The following is a 22,617-nucleotide window of genomic DNA, read 5'->3' on the forward strand; positions in this document are numbered from 1 at the left end:
TAGTTTTCCCTGCAGGCTTCCATCCGCCAATTCCACTCTGGGTTGTTACTCTCCAGGTCATCGCACATCTGTGCTTGGTGGATTCCTCTGGCCTCATGCTGGAGTTTCCCTTGGTCTCAGTTCGCGTTATCTGTTTCCCCTGTTACTTGCATCTTGTATCTTTAGTTTTCTTAGAGAAAACACATTTCCCAGAGAGTAAGAGAAAGTGGCGGTCATCCGCAGGGCATTTTGCTGCTAATGTAAAGGCCACACCTCTGCGGTGGCTCCAATCCACCAGCCTCTCTGAGGGAGAAAGACAGGCACTCTCCTCTGGTCATTTACCCACTGAAGGGTCTGCGATGAGTCAACTCCAACTCGACAGCGAGAGATGAGTGAGTGAGCACGCTTGGAAAACATTTCTATCACTGGAATAATTTATAGTTTGGTTGGGTAACTAAGTTTAATTTGGAAAACATTTCCCCAAGGAATTTCAAAAGGATTTCAGGGAGATGTCAGGACTAGAAGACTTTGACCAACTCTACTCCTAAAAGCAAACAAAAAGTGCTGAATTACACGCTCAGCGGTGCATCTAGAGTGCTCCTTAGAAGCAAGGTGGTGAGACTTTGTCTCATACTTTGGATATTCCGGCAGGAGGGACTAATTCTAGAGAAGGATATCATGCTTGGGAGAAGAGAAGAGGGTAACAAAAAAGAGGAAGGTGCTCAGTGGGATTGACTGACATGATATCTCCAACACTGGGCTTAAACACAGCAGAAACTGTGAAGCTGGGGCAGGTTGGGTAGTGTATTGTTCTGCTTACATACGGTTGCTATGAGTCAAATCTGACTCCATGGCACCTAACAACAATAACAACAACAGCAACCACAACAAAACATACACATTCTTAAAATACCAGACTGAAATCTAAGGGAGAATAGAAGTCTGGAGAACCAAGTGAATCTACTTTGTCATGACGCTATTGAGCTTTCTGACAAGCTTGATCTCAAGTGGTTGGATATAACCTTAGGGTTAGAGTGACCCAGGGGTAATCTAATAATCATAACATCTTAAACTATTTCATGATTTTATAACTTTCAAAAAACTCTCCCACATTCAGGCTGTCCCTTTTTAGAACTTCCTGTTCTTGTGTCATGAATATGACATCTTCTTTCATATCTTTGATGTTACTGTTATTACTTGATCGGCATTTTAGAAACAGAGAGGATATCCTAGTGTGTTTAATTTGCTATTTTAAACCAGAAGTTCCTGGAAACATTGCCTTTATCTTGTACATGTTGACTTCCTCTTTATCTTTCTTTTTGGGATATATTGGAGTTGCTGTGATGCTGAATGCTGTGTCACTGGTGTGTCAAACACCATAATGGTTACCCATTGTGGACAGGGTTTGGTGGAGCTCCCAGACTGATTCAGGTTTGGAAGCAGGAGTGGCAACCACTTCCTAAGCCACATGCCTCTGGAAACTCTATGAACATAGAGAAATGACGATAGTTACAGAACAGAGTTCAGGTCTTTTGTTTATAGGGTCGCTATGAGACATGCTTGAATCGACAGCACTTGATAACAACAACATTGCACATATTTATGAAAACTTGAATACTCTTCTCAAATGTGTTTCTTTTCTGGATTATTTCAGGTGTTTGGTTGAAGGGAATGGAGATGTTGCATTTGTAAAAGATGTCACAGTCTTGGAGAACACTGATGGTAGGTGAAGCTTGTTCCTTTTCTCCCTCAAAGCAGAGTCTTTGGCACCACAAAACATCCTAGTATTCAGATTTACAACTGGGAAGGCACCATAACCCTTTCCAGGTGTTGAATTAATTCCAGAATTCTTTGCGAAGGTAAGAAATAACATCTCTAAGTGTCACACAGGTTTTGAAGCCAAATTCTCTTCTCTCTCTCACACACACACACGTGTGCACCCCCCCCCCCCAATATGCTCAGTAGCAAGGGTCTCTCTGGCTTTGTCTAGTCAACTACACACTGTGCTTGCCTCTGGAAAACTGAGTATGGATGACACAAAAACTGAGCGTCTGCAGAGACAGTTCCTCTTTTCATAAAACAACTGTGAGCCTTAGTCTGGAAACTCCTTCTGCGTAAGTCAAAACAGAGTCAAGAGCAGATGCAGATGACAGAAAACATTCACTAGCCATTGATGGAACAATCATTCTCTTTTGTGATCTCTGTATTTACACAACTTCAGTTGCCGTTATCTGTTAGTCTACTCTAAGTGTGCTCTGCTGTACAGAGGGTTTTGACTGTGGCAATGGGAGTTGGTGTGTCAGAATTAGTGAGACTGTCTCAGGACAGGGAAGGGTTAAGAGCTGCTGTACATAGGGTGACTATGCATTGCAGGCAACTCAACGGCACATAACAACAATAACAAACTATGACAGGTTTGGAAGCAGGAGTGGCATCCTCTTCGTTACAACATGCCTCTGGTAACTCTGAACTTTAATAAATGTGGATAATTGTAGAGGGCTTCAGGCCTTTTGTTCATAGGGTCACTATGAGTTGTGCTTGACTCAAAGGTAATCAACAACAATATATTTAAACAAACAAACAACACAAGCAACCAAATTAAAGACTCTAAGCATTTGCTGTTTTCCAAAATATCCCTCCCTTCCTTGGCCAGATGGACTGTCATTGTCATCTAAGAAAGAACTGCCTCAGCTTTCTGCTTCCCTCCTTTGAAAGTATCTTCAGCCACACCTGCCTCTCCCTTCCTTCCCCCTGTCCCACTAGCTCATGTTTCCTAGGAGAGGGATCAAGGTGAAACCTGTGGATTTGGCATGTTCTCAATATCAAATGGTTGAAGTCAAGAGAATGGATTTTTTTTTAATGGATGTTTTTAAAGGGAGAGACACAGACAAACAGGCTAAAAGATGTAATTCTATTTGCATATGTATGGATGTGTCTATAGTTCTCTATTTGGAAGCAGGAGCGGCATCCACTTCTTAAACAACATGCCTCCGGAAACTCGATGAACTTTAATAAATGTTGATAATTGTAGAGGGGTTCAGGCCTTTTGTTCATAGGGTCACTATGAGTCGTGCTTGAGTCGAAAGCAATCAACAACAACATAGTTATCTATAGAATTTATGAGCCATTAAATCTAATATTTGGATCTTCCAAAGAGAGTGCCAAGGATCAGACTGATGTAAAATGTAATGTTAATATTCTCTAGTGTTAAAAAAGTTGGTTTTCTTTTAAAAGAAACACTAATTGCTTATTTAAAAGCATTCATTTTATATTTTAATAAATAGAAAATGTTCAATATCTTTGACCACACCCACCCAGAAAGAACCCCTTGACCGAGTTGGGCAGTGTGGCTGAATCCATCTTTCCTCTCTCCCTGCAGGAAAGAACCCTGAAGCCTGGGCTAAGGATCTGAAGCTGGAGGACTTTGAGCTGCTGTGTCTCGACGGCACCCGGAAGCCTGTGTCTGAGGCTGAGAGTTGCCACCTCTCTGTGGCCCCAAGTCACGCTGTGATGTCTCGGAAAGATAAGGCAGCATATGTTGAACAGGTGCTGCTTCAGCAACAGGTACGGACCAGGAGGGTCTCTGGCTCTTCTTAACTGCCTGGGCCCCTGCCAGGTGGGAGCATCACAGAGCTGGGTGAACCAGCCCCTCTTGTCTTTCTGTCTCTCTGAAGTTGGTGGTAACTGCATCGTGCTCTGGGACTGTTCAGAGGATTGTGACCCTGGACTTTCTGGAACTGACTTCATTTCTGCCTTGAGTTTCCATATCCCTGGATGGCTGCGTTCAGCTGCTTGATTTGAGGACAATTCTTCCTTTCCCCCTCTTTTCAGTCTTTAAGCAAGTGAGAGAGATGACTGAGATTCCCTCCCACACCGTCTAGGTGTAAGATAGTTTACTTTGGTGGTATCTTTAGAACCTCCACCAGCAGAGGGATGCTGGAGACAAAACGAGCTTGATTTTACACATGTTGTAAGGAAAGACTGGTCCTTGGAGAGGGACATCATGCTTGGGAGTGTGGAGGGACTGCGCAGGAGGGGAAGGCCCTCTATGAGGTGGATTGATTCAGTGACTGGGAAAATCGGGATGGGTGTGTCAGAGACAGTGCGATTGGCACAGGACAGAGCAGAGAGAGTTTAGGGCTGTTGTACATAGGGTCGCCATGAGTCGCAAGCAGCTCGATGGCACCTAACAACAACAACAATCCCCCAAAACAACAAACTCAGAATTGTTCTACAGATTTTGGGCTCCTATGAGAGTGTTTGAAGAAAAGCTTAAAATCCCCCCTTGAGATCTAATTCTTTCTTGGAGCTTTTGTTTCTATATGAAAACATACATCATGGCTCTAGACAACATGTTTTTCTTTTAAAGACATGGTCTTGGGATGCTCACATTAGTCACATTGTTGTTGTTGTTAATCGTCATTGAGTTGACCCCAGATAAGGACCTCACACAGCCATGATGCAAGCCATGGTCGTGTGTCACCTCCGTGATTGGCTGTGGTTTGGACTACTGTGGTCTGCAGGGTTTTTATTGGCTGGTTTTCAAGATCACCAAGCCTTTCATTCCTGTGCCAATCACTGTCTCTGACACACCCATCCCAATTACCCAGTCTTGGCCTGGTCTCTTCAGCATCCTGGTAACACAGAAGCCTCCACAAGAGTGGACATTTATTGAGTCCTGCCTTTGGCTCACTTACTGGTGCTGGTAGGAGATCTATCGTCTTCATGACACACCCATGGGGACGTTACTATGTGGTCCTGCTGTATCTGGGGGCAGAACTGTGCCTAAGGGAAGCTAAGACACCCAACTGAGGCCTGGGGAGAGGTTGACACTGGATTTTCCAGTGTAGAATGCCCTTCCGGGAGAGGTGGCATCTTGAAACACACAGGATCATCAACTTTGAGGGGAAGATATCAAGAATGTTGAGCTATTTCCTAGTTACTCATACGTAGTTTCATAAGGGAATTTCCAGAAATGAGAAGGAAGGGAAAGGGGTTGGAAGTGAGATCAGAAAGAGTGAGGAGACTGGAGATGCTCAGAGGAGGCCGCTCAGGGTGGGTCTGTCCCCAGGAGCTCGGGCAGCAATGTGAGATGGGAAAGGGTCAACACAGGAATTGAACAGATCCAGAGATCAGATCCCCTTGCCTCATGGTTTCCCCAGGGCTAATCCTGGACGGAAGAAGTGTTCTTGGCCTTCCTGAAGCCTCTAACTCTGCTGTTTCCTCAACCACTCATGTACTGACTGACCCTTTAACACAGGCAAAGTTTGGAAGAAATGGAACCGAGTGCCCCCGCAAGTTCTGCATGTTCCAGTCTCAAACCAAGAACCTTCTGTTCAACGACAACACAGAATGTCTGGCTAGACTCCAGGGCAAAACAACGTATGAAAAACACTTAGGATCAGCATATGTGACGGCGGTGGCCAATCTGAAAAGATGCGAACCTTCCCGTAAGTGGACTGCAGATAATGTCACTGGGAAATCAGTCACCTCTGGGGAAAGCTGATATCTGAGGGATAAGCAGGGTTCATTCTAGGGACAAAGGGGCCAAGACCAGATGCACTGTTGTCGAGTCTGTTCGGATTCATAGTGACCCTATAGGACAGAGTAGAACCTCCCTGTATGGTAAAAAGCTACGCTGCAATCCTGAAGGCACAGAGTTCGAATCTACCAGCTGCTCTGCAGAAGGATGGGCAATCTCCTCCCAGGCAATTAACTAATTGCCTCTGAAAAACTGCCGGAGGGTCAGCTGGGGCTTGGTTTGACTTGACAGTACGCAACAACAACAGCAACAACATCTTTACAGAAACACACTGCCACGCCTTTCTCCCATGAGACAGCGGGTGGGTTTGAACCGCTAACCCTTGAGTTAGCAGCTGAGCACTACCAGGGATCTTCAGAGATGAAGATGGGTTTAACAAAAATATCATGACAATATAATACCTCTTCATGTCAAATAACGCTTCCTTTAACAATGTGAAACAGGAGATAAAAATAAGTCAATAGGTTAGAAACAAATGACAAAAATTCTGGTTTCTACAAAGTTTCCACAAAACCAAGTAATAAGCAGTAGGAAGTCAGTTGTCAAGTAGATTTTGAACTCATGGTGACACGCACTTGGCAGGGCAGTACTGGGCTCCACTGGCCCTTCAGTGGCCGATTTCCTGAGATTAGATCACCAGGTCTTTCTTCCTAAGCATTCCCTGGTGGAGTTGAACTTGCAAACTTTCAGTCAGTAGCTGAGCACTTTAACCATTTGCATCACCAGAAACTCCAATAACAACCTTATTGTGGTTATGTGCTGTTGAGTCAGAACTGACTCATAGCTGACTCTATAGCGGGTTTTCTGAGGATATAAATCTCACAGGTCCAAGTATAGGTTTCTCATTAGCATGATCAAGTGTTCTGGGATTCCCGTTCTTCTCAGAGTCAGCCACAGTTTGTTATGATCCACACAGTCAAACGCCTTTGCATAGTCGAATTGATGCCTTTGAGCTGTGGTGCTGGAGAAGAGTATTGAGAGTACCATGGACTGCTAGGAAAACAAACAGATTAATCCTGGAAATGGCCAAACTGGGCTGCTTCTTTGAGGCAAGGATTCTAAGGCCCCGTCTAACACACTTTGGACATATTGCAAGGAGGGACAGGTCCTTGGAGAGGGACATCATGCTTGGTAGGGTGGAGGGACAGCACAGAATGGGAAGGTCCCCTATGAGGTGGATTGATTCAGTGACTGGGGCAATCAGGATGGGTGTGTCGGAGATGGTGCGATTGGCACAGGACAGAGCAGAGTTTAGGGATGTTGTACACAGGGTCGCTATGAGTCGCAAGCGACTCGATGGCACATAACAGCAAACAACAAATCTCACAGGAGGAGAATACCCATCTTTCTCCTGTGAAGCAGCTGGTGGATTTGAACCACTTGCCCTTGGATCAGCAGTATAGTTCTTTACCCATTAGGCCACCAGAACTCTCTATAAATAACCATAGAGAATACAAATTCAATATATTCAAATATTTTGAACTTGAAAAATTCATCTCAGCCTGGAAAATGTAATGCAAATGAGAGAATTGTTTAAAGTATTTAGAAGACATCACCGTGTTGGCAAGACCACTGGGTAAAACAATCACTTTAGCACGTGGCTACTGTCTTAGTTATCGAGTGCTGCTGTAACAAATACTGCCAATCAGCAACTCTGACAAAGATAGGTTTATTTTCTCAGCTTAGAAGGTGAGACTTCTGACTTCAGGACACCGACTCGAGGGAAATTCCTTGTCTCTCTCTCGGCTCTAGGGGAAGGTCCTTGTCTCTTCAGGCCTTGCTCCTCAGCTCCTTGATGATCTTCATGTCTCATCACCTCTCTTACAACTATTACTGTTACCTTGACAAAATATAAAACACACACACACACACCCCCCTCTATTCCCAAATAGGATTATAACCACAGGGACAGGGGCTTGGATTGATAACAGGACTTTCTGAGGAACACAGCTCAATCCATAACACCATAACATCTGCTAGCTGAAATTTCGGTGGTTTGAACCCCTCCAGAGGCACCTCGGAAGTTGTTGTTGTTGTTGAGTACCATCGAGTCAGAACAGACCCATAGCTGCCCCTCCATCAGGTTTTCAGTTAATTGCACAGGAGGAGCAATTAATCCCATGGAGCAGCTGCTGGACTCAAGCTGGGGGCCTTCAGGATTGCAGTTCAGTTTCTTACCCCCTAGGCCGCCAGAGAGTAAGGCTATGCAATCTGCTTCAGAAAGGTCATGGCCTTGAAAATCCTATGGCGAGGCCTCTACTCTGCACGCTCAGAAATAATGGGTTTGCTTTTCTGGTTTGGTTCCAGGCAGTGATTCTCAGATCCCAGCATGCCTGGGTTTCACTTTGCACATGACCATTTAGATTCCTGGTCTCTTGCTTAGGGTCTGGGGCTGTGCGGGTGGGAGTGACCAAGGATGAGGGTCAGAGTCAGAAACCTGTGTCTCAGTGATTCCCTGTGATGGCAGTAGTCGTAAAACATGAGAATGTCAAGCATTACCTAGTGCGGTGGGTGAGAGAAGGGAAATTCTCTGCTTAGACATGATCCTTCAGTTACTGGTTGCTTAACTAAAAAAGTCTTATTGAACTGGATTCAGAGAAAAGAAAAGGAAGCAAAAGCCGTCTGCATGGAGCTGGCAGCAGATTGTTTCTGAATCGCCTCCTTTCTTGTTTCCCACAGCGCTTCTGGAAGCCTGTGCTTTCCTCAGGGCCTAGAACCCAGCGGGACCAGCCTCCCAGAAGCCTCAGCCTTCACTACGCTCAAAACCAGCCCTGGCAATGAGCGGCCTTTGCCCTCCCTTCCTGAGGATGGAGTTCGCCAATCCACCTGTTTTCACAATTTCCCACTGTCATCGGTGCAAGAAATAAAATAAGAAATGCTGTTGATTTTTTCTCCTGAATAAAATGTCCTTTGCCTTTTCTAAAATTGTTTTCACTGTAGTCATATAACTGACCAAATACCTGCAGCCAGGACTTGGACCACTTGAGTCATGTATCTGATCAACTACCTGCAGCTGGGAGTTGAACCGTGTCTAACTCATAGTCTAACTCCTTTCTCTTACAATTCTGAGTATGATGTCTGGTGGTCTAGAGTCCAAGAATAGAGCAAGCAACTGTGATTTCCTTGGGAATGGTTTTAGGGTTCTTCAGTGAAAAACAGCTGACTTCTCTACGTCTTGGTCTAGTGGTAAAGAGTTGCACTGCCAATCCAAAGACAGTTTGAATCTACCAACTGCTTCTTGGGAGAAAGACGGACAATCTCCTCCTGTGCAATTTATAGCCTCTGAAAATCCACTGAACAGTCAGCTGAGTCAGTTCCAACTCACTAACTATAAGAAAGGAATAAAAGATAGAGGGAGGGAAGGAGGGAGGGAGGGAGAGAGAGAGAGAGAGAGAGAGAGAGAGAGAGAGAGAGATGTATATTGTGGTTGCTGTGTGTCAGCAAATTGGCATATGTCTATATATATCACCCTTGTTACTTCAAAGAGAGCTTTACTCCAAGGGGTTGCACCAATATCTTACAACGATGCCGTATCAGTATCATACAATGACATTGATGAATGTGGGGCTTGACAAACTCAAAATATGTAGGTGACAGTCTGGATACAGCCTTGTATCTTGAAGTTTATAGGATGGACAACAGAAATACGCAAACAAAGGAAGGTAAACTGGACAACTGGACCTCCTAAACATGAAACTCTTGTGTGTATCAAAATATCTTCTCCAAAAGAGTTAAAAAGATGATCTACGAACTGGGAAAAAGATTTGACAAACGATCAGGAACTAATCACCAAAATTAATAGCAAACTCAATGTTACAACAACAAAAAGACAAACACATTCAAATTGAAAAATAGGCAGAAGACTTCTCTTCCTTCACCAAAAAAACCCCAAAACAAAACAACAATCAGGTAGCTGGCGAGTTCCTCTGTAAATTTGAACCACCAACCTTTCAGTTAGTAACCTGACACCTTATAAACTGTGCTAACAGGGCTCATTAGTTGTTCTGAAAATTCAGCCACACTCACTTGGTATTGAGTCAATTCTGATTCGTAATGACCTTTTATTGGATTTATGAGGTTGTAAATCTTTACAAGTCTAACTACTCATTTGCTTCCTTAGGAGATACTGGTGGATTTCCTAGAACCAGAAAACAGAGTGCTGGAGAAATGACATGAGAGGAAAAAACAGAGGCAGCACAGGTGGCAAACCTGGAGACCAATACAAAACAAGGGGACTGTACTCAGCCCAGAGTGAGAAAGCAGAGTGCATTTGAGGCAGTAGCTCACTAGTGGAGTGGGTACTTTTAGGCATTTGTTGGGTAGCTGGGTCTGCTTATCCACGGAGCTAGAGCTGAGTATCATGGGGTCTACACGTGCTTAGTGGTGTGCAGTGCCCTGGACACTTAAATGAAAAAGTAACAAGAGTTTAGTAACAGTTGTCTGAGCAAAAAAGAAGCCAAGGTTGAAATGCTGAGTACCAGAGAGAGGCATGCCTTTGTGCATGGTTGAAAAGAGATGGACCTGATGGAAGACCGTATCCTGAGTTGTTCTTGAGCCTGAATTGTAATCTGTTACTTCTCTAGAGAGCACCGTAATTGTGGACACTGCGGATCGTTGCAATGAATCAGCAAGCCAAGCAGAGAAGTAGTGAGTCCTAGGGGAGGGACGTTTGGTGTCAGAATTGGGAGAAAGGTTTGGAATATGGAGATGTGTCTGGCCTCACATAACTAGCTTTAGGCTTCTGTGGATGGGGATTCTTCCCTCTTGTGAAGTTTGAGAAGGTCAGATGCCACCATCTCCATGCTTACACCATTTTTATAATATCCTAAAGAAATGAGATCTGACATGAATAGACATGAATAGACATGAATATCTATTCATATGTGCACATCCATGTAGAAATATTACTCACAATATAAAAAAGACAGAAGTGTCCATGAAAGGATAAATGGATAAGCAAAAAATGGCATATACATACACCAGAATACTATGCAACATTAAAGATAATGAATGAAGAGTCTATGAAACACTTCAGAATGTGGATAGATCTGGACATTATACTAAGTGAAACAAGTCAGTCACAGAGATATTGTATAAGACCATAGTTTGAAAAAGTGGAGGAAATGTTGACATACAGAAATAGTCTTTGATGGTTACTAAAGATGGGAGGAAAGGGGAGAAAATCACTAATCAATAATAGATATGTATATAAGGAGTGGTTAGTCAAGAGTTTAGTCAACACTAGATGTTGAGTTGGTTCCCATGAGTAGTGACCCTTTATTTGGTTTCTGACGCTGTAACTCACAATGAGAGGAGACTGCCCAGCTTTCTCCCATTGGGTGACTGGTGACTTCAAACTCCTAGAAATTCTGGGACATTTGGTTAGTACTGCAATTTGCTAAAGAGTTCACCTACACAGTGTCCTACAGAGAACAAAGGTAAATATGATTCATAAACATTTCTGCAATATCAGTACTTACAAACAATAATCTATGGGTAGAAGCATAGGCAGATGTAAGCTGAACAGGTACGGGAAAGTGAATGGGACGATACCTACCAATAAGGATAGGCTTGACAAAGAGTCAATCTTTCCTTCCTTCCTTCCTTCCTTCCTTCCTTCCTTCCTTCCTTCCTTCCTTCCTTCCTTCCTCTCTTTCTCTCTCTCTTTCTTTCTCTTTATTACACCAGATGGGTGAGGGCTTTGGGGGACAGTGGGGCACACTCAGTCCTTCTTGGCAGCCACCTTCCTCATGGCGGCCGGGACATTGCTGAGTTCTTCTTGCTTCCTCTTGGCGTGATGTGTGGCCCTTTTCTTGATGAATTTGAGGACCCGCTTGTCCTTGGAGACCTTGAGCAGCTCCATGGCATGATGCTCGTAGGGCGTGAAGCCACACACCTCCTGGATCATGTCCCTCATGAACTTGGCGTGCTTGGTGAGGCCCCCATGGCGGCTGTGCCTCAGCTTGCTCATGTGCTTGGTGACTTTGTGGCCCCTGTTGAGACCCAAAGCCATGGGGTAGTGCACAGCCATGGCTGCTGCAGGTCTAGGGCTGCCGTCGCGGAGGGCAGCAGAGAATGTTTCTATATGCATGTTTGTATGTGCTATAGAAACAGATGAGAGAGAAAACTGTTTAAAAGGTATATGTGATTAGGTATTATTGTCATGACAGGAGTTCAGAATGCAGGCTGCATAGTGGAGTGGACCTGGGGGGAGGGATTGTATACCAATGAAAGAATTTTTCTTTTACTTTTCAAAGAGAAGAACGAACTGGAGGGGAGGGGGTGGGCAGGGAGAAAAGTTCAACAATGAATGAATGGAAACTCTAAGTCTCTGTAAATGTTCATTAAAATTAATAATAATAATAATAATAATAATAATAATAAAATTTAAAAAAGAGGAAAGGGGGAAAAAAGAATAGAGCAAGTGGGACAAAGTTAGGAAAACGTCTTAGTCATAACCAAACACCTTTTGGGAATGAGTCACTGGATATAGGGCTTGGGACCACAGTTTTAGGGGACAGTTAAGTTGATTGGCATCACAGAGTTCTCAGTGACAATATTCTACATCCTACTGTGATGAGTAGCAAATGGATCTTACAAGCTTAGTGAGCAGGTATCTCAGGTGCAACCACTGATCTATCTTATCCTAAGCAAAGAGGGGTGAAGAAAATCAAAGACACAAGCAAACAGTTAATCCAAAGCACTAAAAACCCACAATATCTGCTGGCCTAAGACTAGAAGAACTGGAGGTGTTTCGTTAGCCCTCCCACCTGCTCAGATAAGGATCACAGTAGGTCCCGGGCTGGGGGGAAGGAGCTAGAACAACATTTGAAATTACAAAAAGACCAGACTGAGTGTTCTGACAGAAACTGGTGGGACCTCCTAAATTGTAGCCAGCAAACACCCATTAACCGGAACACCACCACTTCTGACAAACTAACCAGGTGAGACCAAAGAGAAGCAGTTGCCACCAAACAGACCTCAGAACACAGGAAGGGGCAAGAAAGAAGGACGACTGGAAACCGGAAACCAGGGAGGAAGGAGAGAGAGTGCTGTTACTACGACGAAATGGAAAAATGACAGAATGGAAAACGAATCTGCTCAGCAAACTTGCAAACTTTCCCCTAAACCATTATCATCACAAAACCAAACACTGATGTACACGTCCATATCGCCACCATCATCATCATCACAACATTTGGATGAGAACCATTCTCCATAGAACCGAAAGGAAATGGTTGTAAAATCCCATAAAAAGAAAACACAGCTTTGTGTTGACTGAGATGTTTGTGAGGAATTGTTTTTCATTTGGATTGTGATCCAATTGGCTTGGAAACCATCTATTTATTTGCTTTCTCTGCTGTCCACATTTTGGCTTGTCTAGAGGACGGGGCAAAGCAGAGGCCCTGGGATCGGTGGCAGCTTTTATGTGCCAGTGCTGCCCCTGGCTAGCTGAGCAATCTTGAGCAGATGTCTGAACCTCAGTTCCCTTCTCAGAGATGAGAATCATTCCATCCACACCCCAGACGGAAGGGCAAAGAGAGCAGCGGGATGCCTGGGACTTGCTCATTCAGAGCCTCTCCTCCCCTCCTTTTACCTTACTTTCTATCACTCACAGACATCGTTAGCTCTGATTAGTGACCTTCCAGTGGATTTTGTGGGGCTCTAAGTCACAGTACATACCTTGGACATGTTGCAAGGAGAGACGGGTCCTTGGAGAGGGACATCATGCTGGCTAGAGTGGAGGGACAGTGCAGGAGGGGAAGACCCTCTATGAGATGGATTGATTCAGTGACTGGGGTAATTGGGATGGGTGTGTCAGAGGCAATGCAATTGGCACAGGATAGAGCAGGGTGCATAGGGTCACTATGAGTCGCAAATAACAACGGCACATAACAACAAGTCACAGTAGGAAAGATCATCCATCTGCCCCCCAGAGAGCCTCAGGAGGCACAGTCTTTGAGCTGCAACCCATCTCTCCCCAGACTATGCCACTAGACCTCCCAAATGTATAAAAAATTTACACAAAATGGTGCAACGGAAGTCAACATTTATTTATCCCGCCTCTGCTGGCAGCTGGCTCATACCCTAGTGAAATGTTCGTGCTGCTCCTGGAACGTGTCTCGTGTGGACATCCTGCCTCATGGCACAGGAGAACTGTGACTGAGACAGAGCAAGTGACACAGGCCTTTCCTACAGGTCTGGCTAAAGAGCGCATGGAGGAGGGGATTGATGCAGCAGTGGGTGGCGGCAATGATCTCCGTTATCTGAACACCCTGGTCCAGGCTGTATCGGCTCTGGCAGTCACCGAGGGAGAAAGCTTCTTTGAAAGTCAACAGGAAAATTGCAATGAGGTACGGTGCCCACATCACCAGGAAGACAGCCAGGATGGCAAAAACAAGCTTGGAAAGGTCGTCCCTGCTGCTCCGGAACCGGAGCACTTTCCTCATTCGCACAGAGCAAAATAGAAAAATAAACAGTGGAAAGAGAAATCCCAGAATGTTCACCTTCAAGGTCAGGAAGCGCTTCCAGAAGGTCTCTTCAGCAGGTAGAAGATGAGGTCTGCTCTGGGAGCACTCGTTTTCTCGTCCTTCCTTCTGTAGTCTATAAATCGTGGACTCAGGCAAGGTGACCAGAACAGCCACCGTCCACCCCAGGATGCTGGTGAAGATGCCGCAGGGCACTGGCCGGGTTGCCCAGGGAATGCTAGATGCTGGAGAAAACACCAGGTACCGATGTGCCACCAGCAACAACATGAAACACACCTCACTGTAGAGGCCTATCACATAGATGCTAAGTAGGAGAGTACACATGGGGTCTGCAAGAGGCCCCCCACGGGAGGCAGCAGAAGCCCAGAAGGGCAAGGTGAGCGAGAAGAGCAAATTGGAAATGGCCAAGTTCAGGAAATAGATATTCTCCATATGTCTGAGTCCTTTATGTTTTATCAAGATAAATGCCATCAAGACATTGCTCAGAAGACAGACGACGAATATGGTGAAATACAGCCCTGGAATCAGCTGGGTCCTGAGAACTGCGGGGTCATATTTGTCACATATGACATTTGACACATACGAGTCGTCATACTTCGGACCGTCCCAGATGAGGATCTCATAGTCTTCGTAAACGGGGGATGATGTATAATTATCCATCCTCGGGTTGCCCTGTGGAAAAGGGAGAGTTTATTATTCCCCCTTTCATCCAGCTGGATTGCTTTGGAGGAAGCAAAAATCAGGACTGAAATTCCTATGAGTGTTGTTTGGGCCTGTTGAGTTGTTTCTGAATCCTCGTGACCTGTGATGTTTTGTAGGCTGTAATCTTTACAGAACAGGTCACCAGGGCTTCTCCAAGGAGTCACTTGAGCAGCTAGTACCCCGACGGCTATCTTGTCCTTTCTTGGTGCTTAATTTTAGTCAGAGTTGATTTACAACTCAGAAGGTTAAAAATAAACATTGCTTTAACCCTCCCAGGGCGGCTAGTTTAACTACCAGAGTCATTTAACACTTAATATGCTTGGTAGTGTGCTAGGGACCGCTGGGGGAATGAAAAGCAAGCATGGCAATGTCTTCCCAGAATTTAAAGGGATCTTTTTTGGGGGATGCAAATGCAGTATTACATATTTGAAGATAACCTGTAAGAAAACAGACAATGAGAGAGAACCCCCGCCAAAATTGGTGCAGGTCATAATTAACACAGGTTTAAAATGTTTGCTCGCCCATGAAGCGGCTTCCTATGACAGGCTGAGATGTCCTTGTCTTGAGGGATATAAACAAATGTTTGCAAAAGCGAAACCGCGCTGTTATCAGCATGGACCTAGCAGACCAGAAGCTTAGCTGACTTACCACTCGACTGAGCTCCTGGGCGGAAGGGAAAGGTCTCCAGACCTCTGATCCTCGGTCCTGGGGCGGTGGGAATGCCTGCTGTCTTCTCTTTAGTCAGGGGCAAGGGAAAAGGGCTCGGCTCATTTCCTGCCGGTGCTGACCCACCAGCCAGCCGGCAGCTCTCGGAGTCCCACTGAAATGCCGAGACTCCACCAGACTCCCAGTATTTATGTCTTAAGCTGCTGAAAGAAAAAAACGGGAAGTATTTTTCTCCTCCCCCACTCTTGCACCCCACCTTTGCTTTCCCCCGCTGCCTTTCAACAGCTGTCCTCCTGGCTACCCCAGATAAGAGAGCTGAGTGCTGCGCCGGCTGACGGAACTCACTCGCTCATTGCTGTGGAGTAGAAACTGAATCATAGCTGACCCTTTCGCAGGCTTTCAGAGGCTTTATGTAAAATAGCTGACCCTCCAGCAGGGTTACAGAGGCTGTATGTAAGAGGAATAGAAGGAAATGACTCATTTTTCTCTTTCAGGGAAGCTGATGGGTTTGAACCATTTGCCTCTGGGTTGGCAGCACAACTCCTTACCCAATAAATCACCAAAGCCAGTGACAGCAGAGAGGAAACAGTTGCCTTAGAGTTGATTCTGTCTCACCGGATTTTTCAGATGTGGAATGCCAAGACTTTCTTCTAAGGCACATCTGGGTGAACTTGAACCTCCGGACTTGCAGTATTCTTCTCTAACACCACAATTCAAAGTCATTCTTTGAATTCTTCTGTCATTCTTATTTATTGTCGAACTTTTAGATGCCTTAGAATTGGAAAGACTATGGCTTGGATCAGGTGTACCTTAGACTTCATCTTTGCTCTTTAGCACTGTGGAGTGAATAGGAGCCTATATAAGGTCCATTAGTCTGCATGGTTGTGATGTTGTTATTCTAGAAATTAAAGATTTTTTAAAAAATTTTGTTTTAGTTTGATTTACTTACAAAGTTAGTATACATTATGTTTCACACTATTCTTCATTCACATTATGTTTCCTACCATCATTCCCATTCGTTATGTCTTATTAAATTAATCACCATTGGGCTGTGTCTACCATTAACCTGTCTTTTCAGGTTTCCACTGATCTTTCCCATTTCCTTTACCCCTTCCCTCTGATTTAGCCCCTACCCATCCTCACACCTCTGCTCCCATCCCTTCTCTCCTTGGATTCCCATACATGTTCTACTTAGCATTTCACTACAAGGAATATACCTCAAGGAAGTTAGAACTGAGGCACAAATGGAGATTTGTACACTGAAGTTCATAGCAGTGTTATTCATAATTGCAAGAACATGGGAACAAGCCCAAATGTCCAACCACAACCAAAATGGATTGAGAAATTGTGGTATATTCACACAATGGAATACTATGCAGCACTCAGGAGCAACAATTTGGATAATAACTACGTAACTTGGGAGAGACTGGAGAGCATTATGATGAGTGAACTAACTCAGTTTCAGAAGGACAAATACTACATAAGACCAGTATTGTAAAAATAGAGGGATAACTGCTGAAACTAAGAGTTTATAGTCCAATCACTCTTGCATGAGCAACGGACTTTATTTGAAGAATATATTACCTGAGAGAAAGCCTGAGGACCACCTCCCTTGAACATAAAACACAAGACCCCTGGCAAACCTTATGGGAGTGGGATCAGGGGACAAGCAACCTTATCAGACTCCCAGACTCTTCTCACACATTCCTTTCTCCTTACCCACTCCTAGCCTTATCAGGCCTCCTGGGCCTTCTCACTGGACCCTTCTCACACATTCCTTTCTCCTTACCTACTCCCTTTTGCCACACCCGTGAAAAGCCCGTCTTGATCCTGAGATATCAGAAAACAAGTTTTAGAGAATCAAGTCATTCCATATGCTCTCAGATGGCTGGCATCTGAATAAAGCACATTCCTTTGATCTCTGCTCAATAAAAATTTGGTCTTTTCTCCATTTGCTTTCAGGGGCAGGTAAAGGAACACGGTTGTTTTCTAGTATGTGCCCTATACCTTTGGAAGCAGGAGTGGCATCCACTTCCTAAGCAACATGCCTCTGGAAACTCTACAAACTGATAAATGTTGATAGTTGTAGAGGGGCTTCAGGCCTTTTTTTCATAGGGTCGCTATGAGTCGTGCTCGACTTGAATGCAATCAACAACAACAACACAGCACAATACAACACAACAACAACCACCACCACTCTATACCTTGGGCATGTGGCCAGGAAGGACCAGTCTTTGGAGAAGGTTATCATGCTTGGAAGGATCGAGGGACAGCGCAGGAGAGGAAGACCTCAGATGAGATACATTGACACAGTAACTGGGGTGATAAGGGTAGGAGTGTCAGAGACAGTGAGATTGATAGAGTGAGATGCAGAGCTTCTGTGCATAGGATTGCCATGAGTTGTAGCTGAACCAACGGCACATAACAACAACAACAACCACCACAACTCTATGAACAACAAATTGAAATCTTGTCCTATTTTATTGTCACTATCTCTGCTGTGCTTACACCTATTGATTATTCCAGTCATGGTGTCAAACTATCTCTTTGAGGGTCTTCTTTTCTTTCTCTGTCCTTATATTTTACCTTGGATGTTCCCTTCCAAGGACTGGCCCCTTTGACAGCATGCCTGAAGGATATAAGACAAACTCTTACAATCTTTGCTTATAAAGAACACTCTGGATGCATTTCCTCCAGCACAGATATTTTTGTTCTTTTGGTAGTCCATGATTCAGTCAATACTCTTCACTAACATCACAATTCAAAGACATCAGTTCTTCAGTCTTCCTTATGGGTGGAGTAGGGAATTATTGAGGAGGGGTTCACCCAGTTTCTGTTTGAGGGGATGATAAGCTTTTGGAACCAGTTAGTGGTACTGGTTTCTATCTATCTATCTATCTATCTATCTATCTATCTATCTATCTATTACCTCAATAACGTTTATTCTTCCGTCCCTCAGAAGGGAGGTCCTGCTGTCAAACGCTCTGTTCTTCAGAAAATGTGAGCAGAGTTTCAGCAACTTTAGCAGAGACCGACGCCCTGAATTAACTCTGGCATCAAGAGTCTGCTATGAAAACCACAGCAAATGGGGAGTTCTTGGGTTTTTATTGTCACTTTGGGGAAATCCTGTATGATTTGGGTGAAGGATGAGATCCTAAGAGAGCTGAATCACGGAACCCACAAAGCAGTGATGTCAGATGAGAGGAATGCAGCATGGGTAGGCGGAGGTGAGATCTTGGTGCTTGGACCTTGGCTGCAAAGGACGTTCATGTTGAAGGAAGCAAGAAGTTGCTTTTAAGCAGCAGAAGCTCCCAGTCTCCGGCTCCTTGAAGGAGCTGACGCTGGTCTGAGAACCCAGAGCTTTGAAAATGTTAAAACGCTACCAAGTCTGGGTTTGAGGAAATGTGTGTGAAGAACAAAGTTAACCTTAAACTGAGACTTGAAGGGTGGAGGTGGGTTAGACATGAGGGCAGAGAAAAAAGAAAGAGGGAACACAAGTCAGATTAGAAATTGGAGGGGGGAGAGAGGGTGGCTCAGAAGAACGAGGCACCGAGAAGAAGAACCTGAGAAAACCTGAAGGACGTGTTTGAACAGTTCTCTGATCAAGACTTTGTACCCAGTCTGACACACTGGCTAAGCACTGATGTTGTTGTTGTTGTTATGTGCCGTCGAGTCGTTTGCGACTCATAGCGACCCTATGTACAACAGCCCTAAACAGCACTGATATCTCCAGTTAAAATGGCTTTTTTTTTAAAGCCAAAAATGCACTCGAGAGCATTCGATGAAGAATGTGTACTGATTAAAATAGAAACGTAGAATGAGAAAATTCTTAAAGGGAAGGAAAAATAAACATCAAGAGGGCCCAGAAGAATGTGATTCAACATTAAATATAGCCCCAAGCATGCTGGCTGCCAAACAAAAGAAACCTTAGTGGAGAATGGAGAGGGGTTGGCGCAGGTGGGAGCCGGGCTGTGCCCGCCTCTCCCACCATGAGGAGTGAGTGAGGGTCACGGTGTCCTGGGAAACTGCCCATGGTGACAGCTGTAGTCCTGAGCCCAGGAGGGTTTCTCTTCTACCTCCTGCAGCTGAGGGATTTGGAGCCATATCAGGGCTCTTGAGTGAGCAGTGCTACTGGCTGATGTCATGCATTGGTCCATCCCAGGCACGAGAATAAGCTGCCTTTCAAACTATGATGCTTAAAAATGCCCATGAATACACACGCCCCGTGGAACATCTGATTGTTTAGTGGAAGGAAATCGTAGCAGGTAGATGCCTCCTATGTGCAGGCACATACTCGAAAGTCTGGAATTTCCGAGAGAAAAAGAACGCTTTGTAAATTCATGATGACACGAACTTCCTGGTATTCATAGGACATTCACTTTCAGTGTTATTTTATCTTGCCTTGATTCCAACATTTTGTTGTTCAACTTGGGTCCTGAGATTCCTGGAAATTCTTGTTGAATTGATAGGATGGAATAGTTCAGAGGTCTGCAGTCGAGGCAAAAGGATAGAATCTATTTTCTCTTCTGACACCTGAAGCATAACGGTATCTGTATCCTTAAATTGCATACTCTTTGAGTCTCCTGCTGCCCACCTGTATCGGCCTCTGTTCAGCCTCATCGCTGGCCATCTGCTTGACTGCTCCCTTCGTTGGTTTAAAACCTGTCCCAATTCACTCCGTTTCTCTCCTCGTCTGTGTGTGACTTACTTGTCCATGTGGATCCCTGTCCTGGGTACAGCCTTCAGTTGACCAGCTCAGCTTAATTACCTTTCAGCTTCTGTTCACTAATGTCCACACCCATGGCCAGATTTTCAGGTTTGTTTGCAGTGAACTACTTCTGAATTCTTGTGATAACACTGTACATTTTTCTGGTTGTAATGTCTGCTCCTTTGATCTTGTACACCTTCTGTGTCTACTGGTTCCCCTCACCAAGCCCCTCAGCTTCTATCAGCCCTCTCCTGGTTTAGCTAAGATCAGCCTCCTATCACTTACCTGTTTTCTGGTCAATACCCAAACCTTCCTCGCCTCTGAAAGCCCAGGTCTTATATCAGCCCATCTAACTGAATAATCAGTCTAATAGTCTTTTCTCTGAAATGTCTGTCTGAAAATAGCTGGTTAAAACTAGTTAGCTATGAAGATAAAACACATCATGTCCAGTCTCTGATTTTAAGGGAACTCTGGTGGCTTAAGTGATTAAGGAATTGTGCTGCCAATCCAAAGGCAGGGTGTTCAAATCCATCAGTTGCTCTGAGGGAGAAAAATAGGCAGTCTCTTCTCATGCACTTTATAGTCTCTGAGAACCCTCTGGAGGGTCAGCTATGAGTCAGTTCTGACTTGATGGCAGTCAGTTTAGAGTTTTAACTGAGAAAGCTCTGGTGGTGTAGTGTGTCAAGGGATCATAACTGGATGGTCTCCTCCCATGAGATGAACAGCCTTGAGAAGCCACTGGAATCAATTTAGACTCAAGGACGATGAGTTCTTGTATTTTGCATCTTAACCAGGGAGCTCTGGTGGCACGTTGTTTTTGTGTAGTGTAGGGTCAGAACTGACTCATAGCTGATCCTCTGGTTGGTTTTTAGAGGCAGTTAAACGCATGGGAGATTTCTCATCCTTCTCCCACGGAATGGTGAGTGGCCTCAAACCTCATGCCTTCAGGATTGCAGCGCAGCTTTTTGCCACGAAGCCAGAGTGCATTCTGGCGACGTAGTCCCTGGAAAGCTGCTCTACCAACTCAAAGGCTTCACGGCCCTAGCAGTTCAAATCCATCAGCAGTTCCTTGAGAAAAAGATGAACATTCTTCTCCCCTTGTGATTTTAGCCTCAGAAACCCAAATGGAGCGAGTTAGTCAATCTTAACTAGTTTCCAAAGCTAATCAGAAATTTTCCCAAGTTTTCTCAAACTGATCGCTTTTTCTTGGCTTCCACCAAATGTGGAAAAATATTTCAAACTCTTTGCAGTCTCTTCCGGCACCCACCCTCCTCACCCTCAGGAGATGACCTCAGCCTCCTCATTTGTTCTTCTTCCCTGGGCAGAGTTGCTCCTCTTCTAACAAGGCTCATTTGTCCTCCTGAACTCTGGTACTCCTTCCATCTAATCTCTTCAGGAAATTGTCTTTATCAGTTGTTCCCAAATTCTCCTTGATTTCCGATCTCATAATTGACTGACAAAACAAACAGCAGGATTTGAATTTTGAAAAGACTTGAGGAAATAGGAATTTGCTTCAAAACAGGTTTTATAAAGAACCAAGATCTTAAGGAAAGAACAAAATGCACTCTCCACTCTTCTTATCCACCTGCTTTATGTCTAGGGAGGCTCACCTTGGCCACAGCAGGCTCCCCTGCTCCTGACAAACAGCTGGGTTTGGCCACTGGGGAATTCTAGGCTTGAGACTGGAGAGTGATTGGAGGTGTTTACTCCCTGGTTCCTTCCTGATGGTTTTTAAGTAAACCAGTGTTTACCAGTGCCACATGACCTCAGGGTACGGGTCTGGCTGTCTTTTTCTCTTTGTTTTTGCTCCTTCGTCTCTTTTCCTCTTTGGGCCTCACAACACCAATGCTGTACTCCTCTTATTAGCATCAGACCCTGCACTATGATTTTGGTTTTTATACACCTTGTCCAAATATTTATAAAGAATTGACATATTCCACTTTCCTCAAGATTCCCTATTTAAGTGTGCCACATGGCTTTTTGCTGAGACTCACCTCCCAAATGCCAAAAGCTTTGTCATGTCCTGGGGAGAAAATGGTGAGCAAACTAGACCTGTTCTCTGACCTGGTAGTATTGATTGGTTGGTTGGTCTGGGGGTGGGTTGTATGTCATATGCCAGAGCTTCATTTTTTGTTTTAACTTTTTAAAAATTCAACCAACACTCATGTTTAATATTCCAATTATTGTGCTTTCTGTACAGTGACAGTGTTATACCCCAGGATCTATGCTTCCACTGTGCCTAGATCCTTCTTCATAAGATAGATCTTTATGGGACATTATGCTGAGTGAAATATCTCAGTTGCAAAAGGACAAATACTGCATGGTGCCACTGCTGTAAAATAGGACTGATATCAGGGTGGGGGTAAGATTGAGAAAAATTGGATAAATTGTGTATACTGCACTGAAACAGATGAGGGAGAGAATAATTTAAAAGTGATGTATGTGGTTATCACAAGAGTCCACAATTAAGGTTGCATAGTGGAATGTACTTGGGGCAGTGGGAGGGGTGCAGGGGGATTGTGTACCAGGGA

General features: G+C 44.5%; 2 protein-coding genes and 1 pseudogene across 2 annotated transcripts in view; 1 reads left to right on the forward strand and 2 right to left on the reverse strand.

Annotated features, from left to right (window-relative positions):
* Positions 1–8,235, forward strand: part of LTF (lactotransferrin) — a 29,939-nt gene extending 21,704 nt beyond the window's left edge. Inside the window, exons 14-17 of the mRNA XM_006892962.1 lie at positions 1,634–1,701; positions 3,359–3,543; positions 5,240–5,429; positions 8,201–8,235. Coding sequence (XP_006893024.1) covers positions 1,634–1,701; positions 3,359–3,543; positions 5,240–5,429; positions 8,201–8,235 — 478 coding nt within the window. The remainder of the gene's footprint in view (positions 1–1,633; positions 1,702–3,358; positions 3,544–5,239; positions 5,430–8,200) is intronic.
* Positions 8,236–11,243: 3,008 nt separating this feature from the next.
* LOC102867322 lies at positions 11,244–11,552 on the reverse strand (annotated as a pseudogene).
* Positions 11,553–13,662: 2,110 nt separating this feature from the next.
* CCRL2 (chemokine (C-C motif) receptor-like 2) lies at positions 13,663–14,670 on the reverse strand. The gene has a single exon (XM_006893045.1). The coding sequence runs from the start codon at positions 14,668–14,670 to the stop codon at positions 13,663–13,665; it is 1,008 nt and encodes a 335-aa protein (XP_006893107.1).
* Positions 14,671–22,617: the final 7,947 nt, after the last annotated feature.

The sequence above is a fragment of the Elephantulus edwardii genome, unplaced genomic scaffold (genome assembly GCF_000299155.1).
Source record: "Elephantulus edwardii isolate Elephantulus edwardi_28Jun2011 unplaced genomic scaffold, EleEdw1.0 scaffold00121, whole genome shotgun sequence".
Classification (NCBI taxonomy): Eukaryota; Metazoa; Chordata; class Mammalia; order Macroscelidea; family Macroscelididae; genus Elephantulus; species Elephantulus edwardii.